The sequence below is a fragment of the Citrus sinensis genome, chromosome 8 (genome assembly GCF_022201045.2).
Source record: "Citrus sinensis cultivar Valencia sweet orange chromosome 8, DVS_A1.0, whole genome shotgun sequence".
NCBI lineage: Eukaryota > Viridiplantae > Streptophyta > Magnoliopsida > Sapindales > Rutaceae > Citrus > Citrus sinensis.
Genome location: NC_068563.1, coordinates 25,187,281 through 25,207,587, shown reverse-complemented (window position 1 = coordinate 25,207,587; position 20,307 = coordinate 25,187,281). Strand labels below are relative to the sequence as shown.

At 33.5% G+C, this 20,307-nt stretch overlaps 3 protein-coding genes across 7 annotated transcripts; all 3 read right to left on the bottom strand.

The window, feature by feature from the left end:
* Positions 1 to 1,102: 1,102 nt before the first annotated feature.
* On the bottom strand, positions 1,103 to 5,001 carry LOC102607122 (hypothetical protein). Of its 5 annotated transcripts, XM_006471306.2 has the most exons (10): positions 4,563 to 4,582; positions 3,856 to 3,977; positions 3,332 to 3,416; positions 3,062 to 3,178; positions 2,769 to 2,833; positions 2,592 to 2,680; positions 2,364 to 2,443; positions 2,133 to 2,244; positions 1,584 to 1,703; positions 1,103 to 1,478 (listed from the first exon to the last, which is right to left on the bottom strand). In XM_006471306.2, exons 1-10 carry the CDS (start codon positions 4,565 to 4,567, stop codon positions 1,296 to 1,298), a joined length of 978 nt encoding a protein of 325 aa, XP_006471369.1. In that variant the 5' UTR covers positions 4,568 to 4,582; the 3' UTR covers positions 1,103 to 1,295. The 5 variants fall into 5 exon arrangements, with proteins under 5 accessions (XP_006471369.1, XP_006471366.1, XP_006471368.1 ...); XM_006471303.3 differs by lacking the exons at positions 3,856 to 3,977; positions 4,563 to 4,582 and adding an exon at positions 4,640 to 5,001; XM_006471305.2 differs by lacking the exon at positions 3,856 to 3,977 and having other exon boundaries at positions 4,563 to 4,950.
* A 990-nt stretch (positions 5,002 to 5,991) lies between these two features.
* LOC102630115 (histidine-containing phosphotransfer protein 1-like) lies at positions 5,992 to 13,825 on the bottom strand. The gene is made up of 7 exons (XM_025096584.2): positions 13,788 to 13,825; positions 13,659 to 13,722; positions 9,605 to 9,735; positions 9,461 to 9,529; positions 7,894 to 7,965; positions 6,883 to 6,955; positions 5,992 to 6,346 (listed from the first exon to the last, which is right to left on the bottom strand). The coding sequence occupies exons 1-7, from the start codon at positions 13,823 to 13,825 to the stop codon at positions 6,287 to 6,289; spliced, it is 507 nt and encodes a 168-aa protein (XP_024952352.1). The 3' UTR covers positions 5,992 to 6,286.
* A 2,030-nt stretch (positions 13,826 to 15,855) lies between these two features.
* On the bottom strand, positions 15,856 to 19,348 carry LOC112497682 (histidine-containing phosphotransfer protein 1-like). Its single transcript, XM_025096741.2, has 6 exons — positions 19,154 to 19,348; positions 18,455 to 18,585; positions 18,303 to 18,371; positions 17,307 to 17,420; positions 16,636 to 16,708; positions 15,856 to 16,141 (listed from the first exon to the last, which is right to left on the bottom strand). Exons 1-6 carry the CDS (start codon positions 19,211 to 19,213, stop codon positions 16,103 to 16,105), a joined length of 486 nt encoding a protein of 161 aa, XP_024952509.1. The 5' UTR covers positions 19,214 to 19,348; the 3' UTR covers positions 15,856 to 16,102.
* Between the last annotated feature and the right edge of the window lie 959 nt (positions 19,349 to 20,307).

Below are 20,307 nucleotides of genomic sequence, written 5' to 3'. Positions count from 1 at the left end.
AACGAAGAACTGACTAGTGAAGTCTCCGATAAATTAGCTGAAATAGAAGAAAACATGAAGGAATTGGGATTTGTATTAAATAGGAGTTGCTTATTGCCTACAACAGAAGAGGAAGAATAAGATGTAGGTCTTTATCAAACTAAGATGAAGGCAGTGGCTTTAGGGCTTATATCATTTTCTCATGGAATGCCTACAAGGGTGATTAAGAGTGTTAGGATGTGTGGATATGGCCACTCTGCTTGCAGGTTCATGTCAACTATCATCGAGAGAGAATTAGTTGTCTAGGATCCGGGAAGTTTCCACCACTTCAAAGATGGCAAGTGCAGCTGCAAAGATGTATGGTAGTCAATCAAGAATTCTATAAATCCACCCACGCTGTATTTGTAAAGTAATATGTTGTTCTCACATTGTACAAATAACCGAGGATGCAAATATTGTATTCAATATGATTTGTTAACAACGTAACAAAAATTATATTCTTTAATACATTAATTTCTCATATATAATACAAAGAGCCGGCCTTTTTAATTGGAAATTTGCTTAAAGGCCCAAGATAAGCCTTACTGCGGTAGAGCTTATTCAGGTATCTACAATATTCATATCTGACACAAGATGGAAAACTAACATTAATAAGTATACATTTATTAAAGATTAAATTTTTTTTAATTATCATTTTTTTTCACTTACAATATTAATTAATATACTCATAACTTATAAATTATCACCCCTAATATAATTCTATGTTCAATTAAATTGTAATACCTTATCTTTACTTTAATTTTATATTGTAAATATATTTTACGAATAAAAAAAAAATCGGAACAAAAAACATGAGACAAGAAAATAGATTGCATTGATAAAAGATAAAAAAAAAAAAAAGAAATACAACCATTTAGAATATATCATTAAAAAAATATAATTAATAAAAATAATAAAATAATAGTTAAATAACAACCGTCACTTTTGACTATCACTTTTTTCTTTTTTTCTAGAGGTGATAGTTAAAAATAGTAACTGCCACATGACTATCACTTTATTATTTTTTTTATTAATTATATTCTTCCAATAATACATTCAAAACAGTTCCATTTTTTTTTAAAAAAAATCCATCTTTGTCTCCCGCTAATTTTCATTTTTCCTTAAATATATTTACAATATAAAATTAAGATGTAATTAACATACTAACGGGCACAATGTGCTTTTCGCTACCGGTACCCAAAAATAAGGCACCAAGGGCTTTCATTAGTAACGGGTAACGGGGCAAGTCATAGGAAGTTTGGAAAAAGAGGTCAAAATCAACGCCTATACTCGTCTCCACAATCACCAATCACTCCAAGCAAATCCTTCCCCTTTTTGGTAACTTCTTGTATGCTGTTAACATCATCTTCATCGAGAGAGAGCATGAAGATGGCATTGGTGTCCTGTATATGTTCTGCTAAACCGAGTCTCACCCCTATCATTGATCCTGCAACTGCTGGCTGAAAATCCCCGAACAGAACAAATATGAGTACCATTCATTCAACCAAGAATATGGATAAAAGAGTAGCAGAGAAAGTAGTGTCACTCTGGTTTAATGATTTCACCTGGTCTAGTATGTATCTTACAGCAACAACTGGAATTGATACCCCATGTTTGGAAGCTATTCTTTTCAGTGTCTGAAGCAAAACTTGGAACTGACTCCACCCTCCCCAGGCATCAACCATCTGTAATATTTGAATTATAAAATTACAAGAAATTTCTGAATCCATATGGCCTTTCTTGACATGAGCCTGGAAACCTTTACACGCATACTTGATGAACCTAGTGAAATTTCTCATGAACACAGCAAGGTACTAATAAAAAAGGACTTACATGAGTGTTATACTTCTGCTTCCATACTATACCTAAAGCATTCTTCCAGAAAATTTCCTAATATTTTCTAAAACGTATCAAAGCTCACCGTCAATTAATTGAAGCGGGTTTCAAATTTACTTTTCCACATACTATGCACAGTTCCGATCAAAAGTTTAATCTTTAAACCAAAATCCCAACTTTTTAGAAGCTTAGAGATTAATCCGAAGTTTGAATCTATTAGCAAATCTTTCAGTGACAAAATAACTAATTAGTCAATAATAGATCGAAGGCCTTTGTACCCTTTTGTACTTCTGAAGGGACGGAGTGTTCAATGGGGGGCCAGCAAAAGGAATCGACAAGTTGGTGTCAAGGAACTTTTCAGATAACAAACCACCCATTACTGTGCCATACCTGCAGTTAAAATTCCAGCAGTTTCAGTAACATGGCAGAGGAATGTTGATTTCCTACCAAGCCTAAATGAACAATCAATACAAACAATAAATTAGTTATTCACTAAGAAAGGGAGAGACGTTATTAGTTTGACTCCTGTGAGCTGACAAAGCTCTGCCATTTTCTGCTGGGGACGCATGTCAACAACTGAATGTTGCACCTAATGTAACAACAATTAGATTTTAACAGAATATCAAACTTAGATTAATTTCAAGAAAATCTGGAATGATTTGCCCCATTTTTTTCCTTTAAAAAAAAAATTAAAGAGGGTTTAAAAAAGGAATAAATTTACCAATTCGTAATTGTACCTGATTGCTAACAACAGGGATACCATTCTCCAGTATTATTCGCAGTCTTTCCGTGTCAAAATTTGTCAAAGCAACAGTCTTAATTTTACCTGTACACCAATTGCTGAAGTAATCCGTACAAATCAAGAAAAGTAGGCTCATGCGTAAACTTAAAATGAGAGAGAAGTAGATACTAACCTTCTTCTTTCAGATCTGTAAGGTGATTTAGTGCATCAAGGTAACCAGGATTAGAATAATCCCACCTAATTTTAAGCAAAGACACAGAAACAAGTGATTAGTAAAATAAAATTAATAACTACAAAATTTGTAATTTAAGTTTGACAAGGCAAGCTAAATGAGGGGGGTGAAGGGTTAAGAGATGATAACTTCAATCTCCATTTTAAATGCTAATTGGCTTCAGGAAAGAATAAATAAGAGGTTATGGAGAATATGACACTGAGCTTATACAAAGTGAGTTAATAGATTTGTACCAATGAAACTGAAGCATGTCCAAGCAAGGTACATCCATCCGCCTCCTTGATACATCGATGCTCTCTCTAACGATGCTACTTGTCATCTTGACTGGTGGAGGTACCCATTTAGTGAGACTGTATCATATAATTCAATGGTAAGCAAACCTGTAAATCTCCTTTCTGTATCATATAATTCAATATACACTATCTTACACTAACATGCACACTCTTGATCCTTAGACAGGTTCAGAAACAAAATTTCAACACAAAAACGTGGGCATAACTCACCCTCTGACCTTATCCAAGAACTCTGGTGGCCTCTCTCGACGAACTCGATTGATGAAGATGCCATAGAGATCTTCAGCAGGCCCATCTACGAAATCAAAGGAGCTAAAAAATGATAAATAACCTCATTTAAGAGCTAATTTTTTTTTTTGGATGGATTTAAGAGCTAGTTGGTTGATGTAATACAAGACAATATGAATTACATGTTTCTTATCACCCAAAAATAAATAAATAAATAGAAAGGACAATCCAAATAGTGTGAACAAAGATCAATTGTTAACCATCTCAAGTAACGAAGACAATCTTAAGTAGGAAATCTTTAAATCTACGTCCTACTCCAAAATGTCCTCACCACAACAATATAGTTATTGACTCTGAACAGTAAATGCCAAGCAAACATGCATCAGACATTTCATTATTTCTCAAATACACCAGAACAAGGGTAACGATATGGAAAAAGAAAAAGAAAAAAGAGTAGCACACTAACAAGTACGAACATAAAAAGATGTAAAACACAAGGTATTTACATATATCAGCCATGTCAAAAGTGGTAAGTCCAGCATCAGCATAATGAAGCATAGCATTGACAGCGTTGTTTGTATCAATTTTACCCCATCCACCACTTGTCTGCCACATCCCATTCACAACCCTACATATATCCAACATATCATTCCCATTCTTAACCACACTTGTTCGGTTATCTTCAGTAAGCACACAACAAAATGATTTCGAATTGGTTTTCTGGGTTCTGGAACCTCTTATCGATTTCAGTTTTACTGAATTGAATGTGAAATTGCTAAAGGAGGGGTGTAAAAGCTGAGCCATTTTGAAAAGAAAGATGCTAAATATGAATGAATAGACAGAGCAAACTTTAAAGGGTATTTTCCTAATTCACCTAAAAATGAAAATCTAGTTTTTTTCAATGTAGCCTTATCTGCTCTCTGTCATCAACTACCATTCACTAACATCACTTTTATAACAATCAATAAGAAAATCAGGTGCTTATAAAAATAAAAAAAAATTCAGGTGGACCAAAGTATGCTCTTTTTTGAAGCTGAAAGAAAATAGAAAAATTAGAGCACATTTGAAAATATGCGAAAGATAAGGGACCTCAAGCAAGAGCGGGGAAGTATTTATTATGTGGTCACACATAAAACCAACGTGGACAAAAAGGTACCAGACACGTGTCTTATTAACAAATAATAATGCAATTATTGTGAAATGGCAATATTACCCCATAAGTGAAAACTAAATGACACGTCATCTCGCAAAGCCCAGAAAAAGAAAGAAGCTAGGGTTTTCCCCACATACAGTGATCGGCCATGTCGAAGGTGGTGAGACCGGCATCGGCGTAACGAAGCATGGCATCGACGGCGTCGTCCCGGTCGATACGGCCCCACCCGCCACTCGTCTGCCACATCCCGTTCAACACTCTGCATATCTCGAGCGAATCGTTACCGTTGCTCACTGTAATTGACTGTTTATCGGACGTCGCCACCTGGCAGCACCTGACTGAGTTGGCACTCACTCGGCGTGATTCGGGGCGATTTCTGATTATGGATTTTGATTTGAGGGCGTTGAGACTGGGTAAGGCATTGTGTATGGTCACTGCCATTGCTTGGGTTTGGACGATGCAGAGTAGTGAAAGAAACGTGGATAAGCTTTTTGAAATAAAATTGCGACCAGTGAAATGACACTTGCACCCTCGATAATGAGTAGAAATTTCTCTAAGCTTCCTAACCTTTGGCTGAATTACAATAAAGCGGTAACAATACTAGCCGTTAAAGGCAGTCGGCTAGTCACATGACCCATACATGCATAGCCGTCATTATTCACTTGTTAAGAAATTCTTAGCTCACGAGGTTCGCATTTTCTAAAATGCAAATTTAAATTAATTAGTAATAATTAGTTATGGATGACAAAATAAATAAATAAACTTCAATATAGTGTGCTTATCATTGCAATACCTTAGAGTTCATGATTATTTAAATTCGCATTTTACAAAATTATGAACGCCAAGCTACTATAACGGTAAACGCATTATATTGAATTCAAATGTAATTTATTGATTAAATTAATGTAGTTGTCAAAAAATCTTGATAATGAATTACTAGGTAAGAAAAATTTTGGTAAATATTTAACATTTCTTTACAAAATTATGAATGCCTACACTTTTTAAATAGCTAGCGGAAAGGATCATTCATTATAGTATATTAAAAATTTTTAAAAGAAAAATACAATCCACATTTAAAAAAAAAAAAATTTTTCACTCTATCATTAAATTGGAAAATTGACCTCATTGATCAAACAATTTTAAAAGACTACCAAAATGAATTGTTAGCCCGTTTGAGAGTGTGGTAAGGTAGTTAAGCTGCCAAAATCCAGCTACTAAGGTGTTTGGTAACACTTGTAGCTAGGCTTTGACAGCTTAGCTAATTTTTTTTCTCAACTTCTATTTCACAACTGTAGCTTTTATTGCACAGCAGCTGCAGTTTAAAAATTACAGCACTTCACTCCCAAACACAGCCTGTATCAATTGCATCCACAAAGTTCTGAGCGAAGGTAACTTCAGTTATTTCGGAAACAACTTACAGGCTATGTATCTCCAAGTGTGCATATTTCTCCCAAGGTGCCATATAGTTTAAACTTTTTTGGAATCGAAGTATATCAAAATGCTAGCATAAAAAGCAACAAATATAATTTAGCACAGCACATTAGATTGATCTTACTCATTCAATAGTCACAACAAACATGTAAAGACGACAAAGCTGCATCTGTAGGAAGGGTTCCGATAGCAGAAAGGCAATCCAAGGTACATTAAACAACAACAGCTTAAAATAGAAACTGACTATATGCTCGTTTAGTCTGCGCATCTTACATTGCTTCAAGAAGGAAAACAAAAGATTATAGAGGAATTTTTCATACAACTTCATTGCAGCTGGACGGCCATTCAAGGTTTTAGGGCTGTTGCTGTCGCTTTTCCTCTTTGAGCAATAGTCTCATTATCCTCCGCTCCATCTACTTGTCAATTTCCCAAAAAAGGATTAGAACAAGAATATGTAATTAGTAGAAAATAGAGTAGCTTTGCAGTTGCATGTGTAGCATAAATGAATTCAACTGGACAAATCCTAAAGTTTAAAAGAGGTTTCACAATGCTACATACCAGATAGTCCTTTGAATGATCCTAAGAACAACTAGGGCAACAAGAGAAAAAGTAAATGAAAGCTAACTGAGACGAATATAACATACAACTACAGTATAGTGGAAGAGAATGTAGTTGTTTAAGGTAAATAATCACAGTGAAACTTCACGTATGTATGAGATACCCGCAACAGCAACAAATGGGAAAGCAATAAATGCAATAAATGAACGACATTCAAATTTCCATGAAAAAATGCAATAAATGACTTGAGCCCCTAGAGCAACTCATGTGAATATTCCCTTACACCATATTTTCCCTGAAAAGCTCCTCAAAATGTCAAGGGCACAACACAGCTTGAGGAATAAAGAGTAGAATGTAAAGTCCAGAAGATGACAATTAAGTTTGGCAATACCTGAGCAACAGACTGCAATTTGTTCTTAGTAAGAGTATATTCATTCTTTAGCCAAGCCAAAGCCCGACTGACACTGAATGGTGATTATTCCAACATGACAGGGGAAACAGAGGGTTAATAATTCACTTAAAAGATGATAATAACTTCAGATATCAAAGAAAATAGCAACAAAAACAATGTATAAGAGAAGGAAAAGAGGGGAAGTGGTTGTTGAAGAAATAAAAAAAAAATCCAGAAATCCTAAGATCCTGGAAAGCAAACGCTGGAACTCTTGAAAACTAAGTTATCAATAACAACACATAAAGCAACAGTATATATATTATATTCTCACACAATAGATGCATACTATCAAATATTCTTATTTTACACTGTAATTCTTTAGAGCCTAATGTAAGGATCAAAATATTTTCGTGACCCAAATATAGAACATAGAACATTCAAATCTGAAGTTTACTCTCATTTCAGCACTGTTTAGAGGCATCCTGCATACTGTCGTAGTGAGAAGCCCTCCACAAGCAAACCTACTCATGTAGTTGCACAACATATGGTAACAGAGAAACAGCAGCAAGCCACATGGAAGCATCCAGTAGTTTGTGCATTTTGACATTCACATTTCAGGATTTGGAGCTGATCTCAATAACATTTTAGCATTTAGGAATGATTTATGTGGGTATGGGAGAGGATGTGACTATGAGGAGGATTTATTTCTTGAAAAGTGAACAAAGAAGTGGCTTCGATTTCAAATATTCTAGAACAATATTCAACTGCCAAAAAAACTCACATTAATATAGCATGCATGCTCAATATTTTAATTCATTTTTGGTATATTTAGTATTCTTATAAATATATATACATATATATCAAATGTGTGTTTGCATTGGAGAAAAGATGAAAGAGGTTAGTGCATGTCTTGTTTGCACTAAAAGAGTGATGAGACTAACAAAGGAAGAATGAAATGAAATCAAAATATGAGATATTAAATGGCAGGAGCATCGGATAAAGAATTATTACGCTCTCTTGTGCATCTGATCACAAGCCCGAATAAGATCAGCACAAGCACGTCTCACATGCTCAGCACCAAAACTGCCAAATATAGATCCAATTTGTAATTGCCAAACAGTTGAAAATGTAATATTCATGAAATATTGGGAAAGAGAGAGAAACATATGGGTGTATTCATTCAAAACAACTAAAAAACTTTTCTGGTGGAAGGGACGAAATCTCGTGCAATTTTTACTCATATCATAAATTATAATAATAAGTTCAAAAACACAGGGAAGTTGCTCTGTCTTAAAGTTTAATAATTTAGTTAATTCCCATTATGGGCCTGTTATGTTTAAAAATAGCACAGGATGCAACATCAAACTACTCAAAACCTGTAAAATGAAACAATATATCAATGCAAATTTTCTATATTCAATTCCACCGATGGTGGTTTCTATGTCAAAGAAAACTATGATATATAATTAATAGCTGATACAGTATCACATGCCAGAGGGAGCACGAACCTAAACCCTGGATTCAACGGAGTGAGTACACAATTAAGATTTGCGAGTATTCAATTTTATACATCAATCTCCAAGGATAAAAATGTAAAGATATGAAAGGCAACCCAAATCAATGCAAAAAATGAGCAAGTGTCCAGAAGCAGATGCATAACCATACTTCACATCATGTCAAACATTCCAAATCATTGACTCTCCAAGGAGAGCTTAGAAATTACCCTTATTGTTTATGGAGAACATAAAGTATCTTAAATGACATTTAGATCAATCAAAGCAGTTAGCCAAAACAGAAAGCAAGGGATATAGAAACTCACTTTGCTTCTTTTCTAGTTTTACTCTTTTGAGTAATAAAGCATATAAGCAATGAAACCAAGCAAGTAGTTGCACTCTTCACAAGTACAAAAATGAGAAGTAGGCAAACAAGCAGAAAATGTTGAGAAATCTCAAATTAGTTCGTGTCAGTAACTTTCATAATTCACAAAACGTGGCATATCACGTGCCAAATGTACAGGTGGATTAATGTAGAGTACAACATCCAGAGGATACTTTCAGGCATGACAACAACCAACAAATAACTATTGCAGGGAAAATAAAAATGTGCAGCAAGAAAATTTCTATAACTTTCCATGAATATAGAATTATATGTTTTTAGAGTCAGAGAAATAAATGTTGACATAAAATCACGGAAGATACTAATAGTAATAGCACGTGCTCTTTTTTTTATTTGGTTACTATTTTTATTGACAATGAAATACATGTTGTACACTAGTCGACAACATAGATTTAAAGGTAACCGTTAATGCTATTTAAGGTCCCACCAAACAGAATATATGAATAATGTAAAAGAAGATGCCCGCTCACCAAGTCGGGAACATGTCAGCCCATATTGTCGGACTCATGTACTTAGTTATGGACTTTAAAGAGAGAACATCGAACATTACCATGCACAGTTCATAATACTAATATCTTACAGACACCTGTACTCTGTGCCAATTTTTAGAAACAAGCAACCTGCCAATAAATGTTCTCTCACTTGATGCATACCCTACAAGGAGATCGAAAACCAATTTTACCGTGAACTTTTTTCCTCTATTTGTCGGGCCAACACAGCCAGCTGAGAGAAATCAACATCACGAAGTTCACTGCAGACACACAACACAAGTTAAAATAATACAGAGAACATAATAAATTAGATAAATCCAGAGAGTTAAGAGTACATGCAGCTTGTCAGTTGCAATAAGATTGCTTCCACACTGGTGCAGTAGGTATTGATCAACTGCTCAGCATAATAAGGTTCCTCCACCATTGTCAAAGTCTGAATATGAGAATTCTGATCACTTAGGATACCCTGCAAGGAATGAGATGCAAAAACGTCATCAAAATTCAAACACACCAGAGCATTTTCTTCCAAACAAGAAAATGTGCTGCATGTGACCCTATAGAACTCTGCAAACAACTAAATGTGCAAAACATGCTCGAGCAGAAAGAATTCTGCATTGCAGAAGTTACACCCAAACTCCACTAAAACAAAAATAGACTTCAATGATCGAATACAATTCGTGAACTTATTAGAACAAGTTTCCTTAGTTAAATTCAAATGACACTTCTTGAAAATGGTCTAAAATACACTAATTAAAACAAGTTTCCTCAGTTAAATTCAAATGACACACTTCTTGAAAATGGTCTAAAAATTAACTGTACCATTGGGAAAAAAAATAACTTAGAAAAATAAAATTCAAATTGATAATTTGTCACCTCATCAAACAATGACTGAATATAGTGTTCAAGCAGTCCTTTAACAATAGACAAAGCCATTTCTGATATAAAATAGCAAAAACACCAAGCCACCAGAGTGGAAGCAAGCTTTAAGCTATGGTGAAGAGAAACCATTTTTGCATGTGATGCACCCCTTTCAGTAAAACTTTTGCTGGAAATATGTTTAGCAAACAAACAATAGATACCACAAGTTGAGCATGATGCTTTATATATTTAACACCTATAGTTTGCAGTATAACATAATTGCCACTGTCAATCACAAATGCCAAAATAAATTCTCTCTCCTTTCTATTTAAACATGAGTAACATCCTATATTCAATTGGTCCAATGGATGATGAAGACAAAGTGCCAATCATTTCATTAAACAGCTTATGTAGATTGCTGAATAGTATGTATGTATATATATATATATATAAAGAAAGCCACATTAGTTCACGGAACAATAAAGTACCCTCATGCATAATGTGCAATAGTATCCTATCTTTTTCTGAAAGAAACCCAGAAAAGCAAACTGCCTATAGCTATGCTGATGTAAGACTGTTTGACTGGATTCATAACTAAAAACAAAAAGAGAAGAAAAAGAACAAGAAAAGGAAAACAGAAAGTAGCAGGACCCAAGCTCAAGCCTTTCCAACTCCAAGCAAATGTACCATAATTAGATAGTAGGGAGTATAGGGGTTTCAGGATAACGCATAGACTGGTTTAGCTTTGTTTAGAGGTGGTCGGGCATTCAGTATAAATCACTTTTGGAGGACTTGTGTATAGTTATGGTTTCCTCATTGGGCTTTTTGATGATCTTGCGAACAAACTGATTCACAGCACAGATAAATAACTTTTTCTTCATCTTAAGGAAAACTAAAAGGATTCCAGGAAGTAAAAATTCACAAACTAGAACATAACAAATTTATAAGATAGAATCGCAAACTAGAACATCACAAATTTTAGGAATTTAGTGCTCTCAAATTAATGAAATAAATGATGAAGATAAGAGTAAATTAGTCAGATAAATAATGAGTATATGAGTAAGAGGCAAAGTGGGTATATGAATAAACTTATTATCAGATTTTGAAGTTGAATGAAAGTGATTACAATTTTGGTAGGTAGTGCCACTAAATTGTTCTAAATACTTTAAGTGGGCCATTTCTTTCCTGCTGTACATCATAAGAGGCAATGTGGGCCCCATTGTTCCAGAGTTGGTCACAAAATGATTTAGCAATTCCTATGATACGTGGCCAGCCCACATTCTAAGAACTGTGCAACCTGTCAAGTAGATCATTGCTAAGGTTGAAAAAGTAATTACAGTATATTTCAATGCTGTAGGAACATTCTAAATGTTAGTTATGTTAAGTAACCAAATCAAGTAATATTTAAGAAATATTTAATAAATTGAGGTTAGTCATGTTTAGCATCTAATCAACTGAAACTATAGCAGTTCCGTATCAAATTATCTACCTTGGCAAGAAGCCAAGCTCATTCCAACAACAAAATGCATGCATAACTAACATCTATCAAACAAGGACTTAGTGTTTAAGTGCAGGAAGGCAAGCAATGGGTTAAGAAGGCTCAGCAAAGTAAATGAAGGAGAAAAATAAGTGAACTGACCTCCACTCATTTTGTATTTGGGGGCTTCAGTGTCTTACTGCATGCAGTCCAAAGAATAAGGTGACTGGGACTGGTCTTGCATCCATCAAATAGTCATAGACAGACTCATGATCATAACTGGTAATAAGGTCTGAAGTGTTACCAAATCTTCGATAGCCTTCCTTATCTTTTATTCTCAAGTAAGCTTTCATCTATATGCCAAAGAAATGAGCTGCTTATCTACTGGAGAGAGAGAAAGTTCAACTATTTGGAATGATGATACCCTGACTTTTTGCAACATGTGAATTCATAACATATTAATTAGAAGAAAACACAGAAATTTCTTCCCTCATCTTTTAGATAGGGTAGCAAATTATATCACTTGGTAAAATATATTCAGATTATGTACACTTAATATACTCATGACTATGAGATTGATATCACCAAATGCCAGACTTGCACTACTACAGGGCATAGAACTAGAACCCAGATATTGATATTTTGTACCCTAGTAAATATATATACAAAAATGGGGCAATAAAAGGTAGGGATCAAAAGGTGCCTAAGGAGTTGCATAGAAGTTGATTGACCCTCATTCAGTTCTGAAAGAAGAAAAACTCCTTGTCATTATTCCATGAACAACCAATGCACACATAAATATGAAAAACTATGGGTAAGAATTTGGGTTCACATGTCATGTTAAATGTATAAGTAAACCATTATACTAGGCAAATTCTTGTGATTAAAGACTAGGCTTGAATTTTATTCTTAATTTTTTTTTTTAAGAAAAAGGAGAAAAAGAATATAAGAGAGAGAGAGAGAGAGAGAGAGAGAGAGAGAGAGAGAGTAGGATTATTGATGCGGCCACTTATACCATCTATGTCTAGAGCCCATGTCCTTCCATATATAGCAGTCAAGGTATCTGGTTTAAGCTCATAACAAGAAAGAGGTTTTGTATTTGAACAAACCGAGCAATCAATATTGTTATTGAACCTATAACCTTCAACGATATTGATGTGCATATCAAGACTGCAGACATTGACCGACATTAGAAATAGTGTTATTAAGGATGTAAAATGCCCCCCTTTCATCTTTTTCTCTTGCTTTACAAGGACAGAAACTTAGGCATGGTATGCATTATTAACGTGTATGCACAAACCACTCTCATTTATTGTGACGCTACAAAAAGACTCAGATAGGCTAAAAAGCAGATTCTCCACAGCTTCCGATTAAATTATCACATTCTCTTTCAAGAAGGTTGGTCAATTATCAGTATAAATATTCAATTATTTGCTACTTCTAAACAATCAATTTTCTTCACTTGCTTTCTTAATGTTGCTATCAGACCAGCGAAGCTCAGCTCTATCATTTGATCTTCATCTCTAAATAATTAATGATTTGACAAAGGATTTGAGCTGTACGAAGTAAAGCTTGTTCCAATAAGTTTTTTGTTTCCTTCCTTCTATGAATTTAAAAAACCCATATTGCATGTCAAAATTACCATGTCTTCCAGATCAGTCAGCTACCTTGCTACCAAAGAATGTATCTTTAATTGTACCCGCAAAATTCAAATAAAACGCTTTAATTGTCTGTCGATGAACACATAGATCTTTCTTGATTATTGCAACAGTTAGATTGTGTAAATGCAATTCTGTAAAATCATTAAAAAAATATTTTAAGTTAACAATAAGTTTACAATCATCAATCTGACCTCCTTTGACATTTCAAAAATTATTCTTATAGTTAATTAATTTTATTTCAACAAGTTCTCTTTGCCATAACTTACTGTGGCATCACAAATACCAGAACTATCTTCCAAATATTGAACATTTACTACTTTTTAGATTTGATTCCAAAGCAATTAATGGACTTAACTTATTATTGACTACTAGTAGAAAATACCATTTCAATACCATATAGCAAATGATGGTTTTGTGCTTCTGACGGTTGAGAATAGTTGAGCAGATCTCATCGTACCTGGAAAAAATAAAGGCTTCATATACATCAGAATATATAAAGAGAATCAGTTACGAGGAAAGTACAGGTTAGCAATTGCAAAAGAGGAAGCATTAGCAGCCATAAAGTCCTAGAATCTGGAATCTATTAAGAAGCAGGATGGGTTGAGCCATGCCTCCATAAAAGGTAATTGGCCAAGCAACATGTAAGAGATAAGCCAACCTGTATACCATATAATTGGTAGATGCTTGTTTCTGCTAATAAAAACAAATTAACATAAAAACATTCTTTCTTTTTTCCTTTTGGATAAGGACAAAATTGATATTACACTTGTACCAAATGTAATTCACTACCACTTTTATTTCCTCTATATACCATATTACAGGTCTTTGAGAAACTATGGCCATGGCCACTAAGCTCAATGTATGCTGTTTAATGCCTCAACTTGCATAATAAGCACGGCAGATAGGTGATTCTCAATGAGAAAACCAGCAATAAAACGTAGAAATTAATTTAAGAAAAGATGATATTTTCAACAGCCAACATATATTTATTATGAGTTGTCACATAAAGTATGACCAACCAATTTGACTGCAGAAACCAAAACCTAGATATAAAAGGGTTACAAATTCGCAATAGAAAATAAGATCGTAAATGGTTGAAGCAGCCAAAAACCCAATGTCAAAACAGTCATGAACTAAAGTTAATGCCATTTGCACATACAAAATCACATCCAAGGTTAAGTACTTACTTTAAATTGAGGAACGTCTAACAACCAATGCATGTTATTATCTTCAACTTTCTCAATAAGCAAATTAGATATTACAAAAATTTTGATTTAAGAGGTTACCATTTCTACAAAGATTTTCACTAGGAGGAAACTTTCTTATCCTTCTTTATTTGGTAAAAATAAGTTATTCCCAAAAGAATTCATATCTACAAACCAGATCTTATCCATAAGAGCTTACCATATAAGACTTATTCCTATATAGCATATCAGATGTTGCAATATATCTACAGCAATGACAAAAATTCCTTCCTTGACATTCCAATTTTAATGGAAATATTCAAAGGCAGATAAATAAGAAAAATGTATAGGAACAGAATTATAAGCCTGCTGCTGCAATGGATTAGTAAGAGCTTCCCTCCACTCTTACTCACAAACCGGGAAATGAAAAAAAAAAAAAAAAGAAACAAAACGAACCAGAAAACAAGCGTCAAAAATGAAAAGTTCAGAAAACACATTTAATTGAGATATTTACTTCTGACATTGTGAGTAGAAAGTAACACAATGGCACAAACAACGAGCATAAGAAATGACACTAACAATTTCCTTGACTATTGGTGAGTCTCTCTTGATAATTCATAGTTATTAGTAACACTCCTGGAAACGCACACTATATCTTTACCTATCTCTACGCAAAATGAGTACTAAAATATCAAATTTTTGTATCTCTAATTTTCTAATTGGTGGTAATTGGAAAATTATACACCATGCTGTCAATTGGATGAACTTAACTGATCCAAATTTTGTACCATGCAGATCACGGTATACAGTGTCGTATTTAGAAATTCAACTCAACCCATGGATGGCAGCAAAAGTTACCACAACTCAATATCATATCCAACCAAATATAGGTTAAATTGAAAAAGAATTACAAAATCTCACATTAACGAGATCTTCATTGTCAGATTGTGTGAAAAAGCTTTTAGTTGAGTTCCACTTAACCATTAAAATTAAATCAGCTACAGAGCTTAAACTTGATTTGACGTCTTCTGCAATAACTGCAGGACATATTATTAGGTTGTAAATTAGTTCTTAACCCCTCCAAGAACTAGTGAACGTTTCCCGTCTGCCCACCAGTAATTCACTCGAGAATATACCAGGAAAAGTTGGTAGACAGACCATCAATTCGGACTAATGCAGTGAGTTACCCTCCAAATTATTTATCATGAGAGCTCAAACTTCTGAAATAAAATCTAATATCATACTGCCTTACTCATATTTACAAATTTAACAACTGCCTTACAACTGATATTATAGCTTGCTCAAAACATGTAATGTTAGAGCATGAACATTCATAACCACTCTGTGTTAAGCTCAATAACATTTCTACTCAATTTTGCAGTAAAGCAAAAGGATACCCATAAAGATGCACAAGTCGGTCTGCTTGACTAACATCACATATATAATAACAGACATTCTAAACAAGCAAGTCAACATACATATGCATAATACAGAAAGATTAACAAAGCTAAAATAGCACGTTCTCCTCTTCCCAAAATTGACACTACAGCAGCTAAGCAGAAACAGATATCATTAAATGATATCGGATTTATAATCAGATGAACATTAACTGAGTGTACAGGTATTACACAATTTGACAACTTCCACTTCTTTTCAATGCCCATTTTCGAGGTCAATAATCTTCCTCTCCATCTACATTTTCAAAATGGCTCATATAAGTAAATTGTAAGAAAACACACATATTTCAAAGATTCTAACAAATCAAAACCTATCTTAATGAAAAAATAAACAAGGGTGATAAAATGTAAAAACGATAAACATAAAGGATCAATTAGAGAACAAGTGAAAAATAGATAGTTTATAGCCACCCCCATACCAACCCAATTTAGATTTAGTTATTATGGCCTTAACAGTTTATCTTATGATTAATGTGAATTTATCCAGTCACCAGCAAAAGATAATCCTCAGCGTACAAATAAAAGAAGCAATTGAAGCAATTGAATATCATATAAAAATTTCAGCTAGATGGGACATAATTTTGGCTTCCATAGTAGTCTGTGCTTTCCAAGGAACACAATTTAGTTTTTTTTTTTTCCCCACCATCTTTTAAAACAAAAGAAATTACGTTCATGAAGGACTGAGGAAATACCAAACATAGCCCACCTATATTGACTCCATAATAGTACCTGCACAAGTGTCTCAAATTTTCTTCTCAACTTGGAATATTCATTCTTAGTCCAATAAAGTGCTCGGGAGCAACTGAAAATTGACATTTTAAACAAAAAGTGTAAGCTTTGAGAATTCACTACATTAACAGAAATATGATTGATGAAAATGAACATTAACGACATTCTGTTCATATCAAATATGGTCCTAGTTCACATTATACATATTATACATATACTTTCTTTTATAGAAAACATAATTTAGTTCACTGTTTTTATTAACAGTAAATTAGAAAGAAAGACAAAATCGGTAACATGTTGTTGTACATTGACACCAAAAAGGTAACTTAGTTAAAACTTCTATTCTCATTTTGATGGCTGCATCATCGTAATATCCAACAAAAAGATGTATCATATAATACTCCAACTCAATTCTAATATATCATTCAACCTAATGCATATCACACAATCAGTGGATTTCAATTGACAACGGATGTTACATTTGTTAATGCTTATCAATATATTAAATTAACTTCTCAACACCATAATGGCTTCTTTATTTCATTATGACACAGGGGCGGGGGGCGGAGGAGAAGAAGATTGTCAACAATCCTGGATAAAGAAATATAACTTCATTATGCAAGCTGACAACATAATTAATGACTGGATGCATAAGAAAAACTTAAGCTTACTACTCCTTGTCATTCTCCTGACAAGCCTGAATAAGTTCAGCACAGGAAAGTTTAACATGCTCTGCACCAATACTGTACCAAGCCGGAAACATGTTATGCATGATCAAGACATGACTGAAACCAAAAAGAAAATAATACAGCAATAATGAAAGGAAGACAGATTTCAACTTAACTTATTGTATAGCAAAATAGTTTACCATCGCCTTCATCAATAGTAATCTATTACAAGAAAATAGAAACAAATTCCTGATCCACTTGAACAGAAGTCTTTCCAAACTGAAAATATGCCTAGTAACAGCTAAGAAAAAATTACCTGTTCTGCCATCATAGTTTTCCCCTATTTGACTATTTATTTTCAATTAAGAACTTTATCACTAAGTCAAGATATAGTAAAGCAAAGTTCTAACAAACTTCTAAACTAACAATTATTTCCTTGAAAAATAAGGGTAATCACCACAATAGCTAGTAATTTGACCATAAAGTTGTGACAATTAATTTAAAAAGTTCATGACAAATATTATCATCAGGCATTCAAGGAAGTTCAATATTAGAAAGAAAGAGAACAGTTTTATTCAGGTAATAACTATAAGACACGTATGATATCACAGGTCTTAACAACCACTTCAATGTGATCTCCAACATCAACAGATGCATTTCTTGGAATGAACTCATCTCAAGAAAATGAAGCGGAAAACTTAAAATGACATAATCATATGATATCCTGGATAAGCAATAAAAAAAATAAACTCGTTTATGAGTTTTTCAACAGCATGCAAAACATAGCCAAATTATTGTGAATCTAGTGGGAGTCCAACTGATCTGTAAATATAGGCATATTTCAAATATCCACAAATTATGGGTATTTGGAACAGAACAAAACAATACAAAGAAATGCCTACCATGCAGTAGCCCAGTATTACACATCAAATATGCACAAAACATAAAAGTCAAGATTTCATATAAATGTCTTTATCATTGATAAACTGCAAAGCTTACCTACTGGTTCTAGCATAGAACTCACAAGCAGCAGTATTAACCTGATGATAATCAACTTCTGGTTGGCAGCTGCAGATGCAAAGAAAAACTGGGTAAGAATTCATAATCACGCTGACTTACAAAATTTAGAACGGTTAAGAAGTTTGATCTACATGTGATAGGTCAAATGAGAAAATAAGTTTTGGGCTGATAGGCAGTAACTAGTGACAGCGCGCACAACATAATCTGGTCTAACAGTTTCCTTCATGGCTAGCAGTTGATAAAAGTCATCATTAACAATTCCCTGAAAAATTTAAAACCCAAACGCATCACCGAATAAACTAAATTAGCAGTTTTCATTCCACATAGTTGTTCACCAATAAGTCCCAAATATACACTACAATAAATCTTGAATATTTATCATATATGCAATGTAATCAAGAATTGAGCAATTCATGTTAATTAATATTCGTTTTAATTCAATTAATAGGATAACACAGACTTTTAGATACTGACATTGATTTTAAGAAAGAAATTAAAGAAAGATAAATAACTGAAAACGAAAATCAATTAAAAATAGAAAAAAGCTTGTGAGCCTTTATATAAATGCTAGGATTTCCCACGTTCTTTACGCAAGTTTCAAAATCTCAAAACGGTACATTCTTTGTTTATTAAAACAGAACACTTCGCGTTAATTTGTTACGCGAAACTTCGAGACAACAACAAAAAACAATGAAAGCATGAACAAGATCGAGGACAACTTTTATATACATATGAAACAGTACTGAATTTGGAAAAAAAAAAGCCAATAATTCCATTTTAACTAAAAAAAAGAATAAAATAAACGAAACGAAGAGGAATTGAAGCGATACCTCCTCGTGCATTGACTGAACGAAGCTGCGGAGTAGGCTTCGCTGCATCGGCAACGCCATGAGGAGACGAGTTTTCTTTTCCTTCTTTTTTTTTGGGGGGGGGGGGCGCTGGGGGGGGTGGTTTAGAGAGAGAAAGAGGAGGTTTAGAGTGAGAGAGTCTGAGTTCACTGAGACAGTGAGTGTGAGAATTTAAATGGAGCGGTTTTGGGTTTGCGACTTGGCAGAACAAGGTAGGAGTAACGGCCAAGTTATGATAAAAGGCTGAGGTGGCATTTTTTGTTTTAGCTCGTGTGTTCCCGAGTTTGACCTTATGGTTTGGAAAATATAATCGATATGCCACTGTCGCTGCGGTTGTCATTTTGGTTCTTATAGGTTGAAGAAATAAGTCTAGGGGTGGCAATAGATTAGATCTGACTTAAGATTCACATGATTTAAATTTAATCGGATCGAATTTGAGTCGGTTTAAAATAAATTTAGATCGAATTTAAATATTGATGTGTGGATCTAAGACGGATTTAGAGCAGGTCTGGATCTATCTTAATATTTAAATTCATATCTATATCCACATATCTTTTTATTTTATTTTATTTTAAAAGTTTCTTGACAATTGTGGAATTCTAATAATAATAAATTTTATTCATAGCATATTAGTGATATTTACCATGCATTTAAACTCTTAAAACTTAAAGGTTAGTTTTGTAAATTTAAAGGTCAGCCAGCCTCAAAGCATGTACATGCAATATTCAAATTGCAAGTCAAGTAATACAACCTGGTAATTTATTTTATTACATTGCCAAATAATTTTTAAGGAATATAGTTATTCATATATTTAGTTAAATATAGTCATATTAAAAATAATAAAACACTAAATATAAATCATATTTAATTTATATGTCATTATCTAATGTTGTAGGAATGAGGGTGGGTGTGTCGTGGATATTAAAATAATAAAGGAAACAATAGAATATTATATTGATCTTACTCCTGCAATTACTTTTGAAGGATATTTTATTATCTTTCTTATTTGTTATTTTGGTGTAAAAGTATAAGTTACAATATTTATTATATTTTTGAGAAAATTATATAGTTTATTTGTTATCAATACATTTTAGCCTTCAATTTTCATTCTAAAAAAATATTACTTTTTTATTGCT

Coding starts and splice junctions, on each gene's coding strand:
- LOC102607122 (XM_006471303.3), bottom strand. CDS start 4,943: ATGGCAGTGACCATACACAATGCCTTACCCAGTCTCAACGCCCTCAAA. Junction 2,444..2,591: donor TCCCTGTTGTTAGCAATCAG/GTACAATTACGA, acceptor TTGTTACATTAG/GTGCAACATTCAGTTGTTGA. Junction 2,245..2,363: donor ACAGGAGTCAAACTAATAAC/GTCTCTCCCTTT, acceptor TTTTAACTGCAG/GTATGGCACAGTAATGGGTG.
- LOC112497682 (XM_025096741.2), bottom strand. CDS start 19,213: ATGGCGTTGCCGATGCAGCGAAGCCTACTCCGCAGCTTCGTTCAGTCA. Junction 16,709..17,306: donor CAGGAGAATGACAAGGAGTA/GTAAGCTTAAGT, acceptor GTCAATTTTCAG/TTGCTCCCGAGCACTTTATT. Junction 16,142..16,635: donor AATTTGAGACACTTGTGCAG/GTACTATTATGG, acceptor TTGAAAATGTAG/ATGGAGAGGAAGATTATTGA.
- LOC102630115 (XM_025096584.2), bottom strand. CDS start 13,825: ATGGCTGCTAATGCTTCCTCTTTTGCAATTGCTAACCT. Junction 13,723..13,787: donor TCTTTTGCAATTGCTAACCT/GTACTTTCCTCG, acceptor TATTTTTTCCAG/GTACGATGAGATCTGCTCAA. Junction 6,956..7,893: donor GATCAGATGCACAAGAGAGC/GTAATAATTCTT, acceptor ATCACCATTCAG/TGTCAGTCGGGCTTTGGCTT.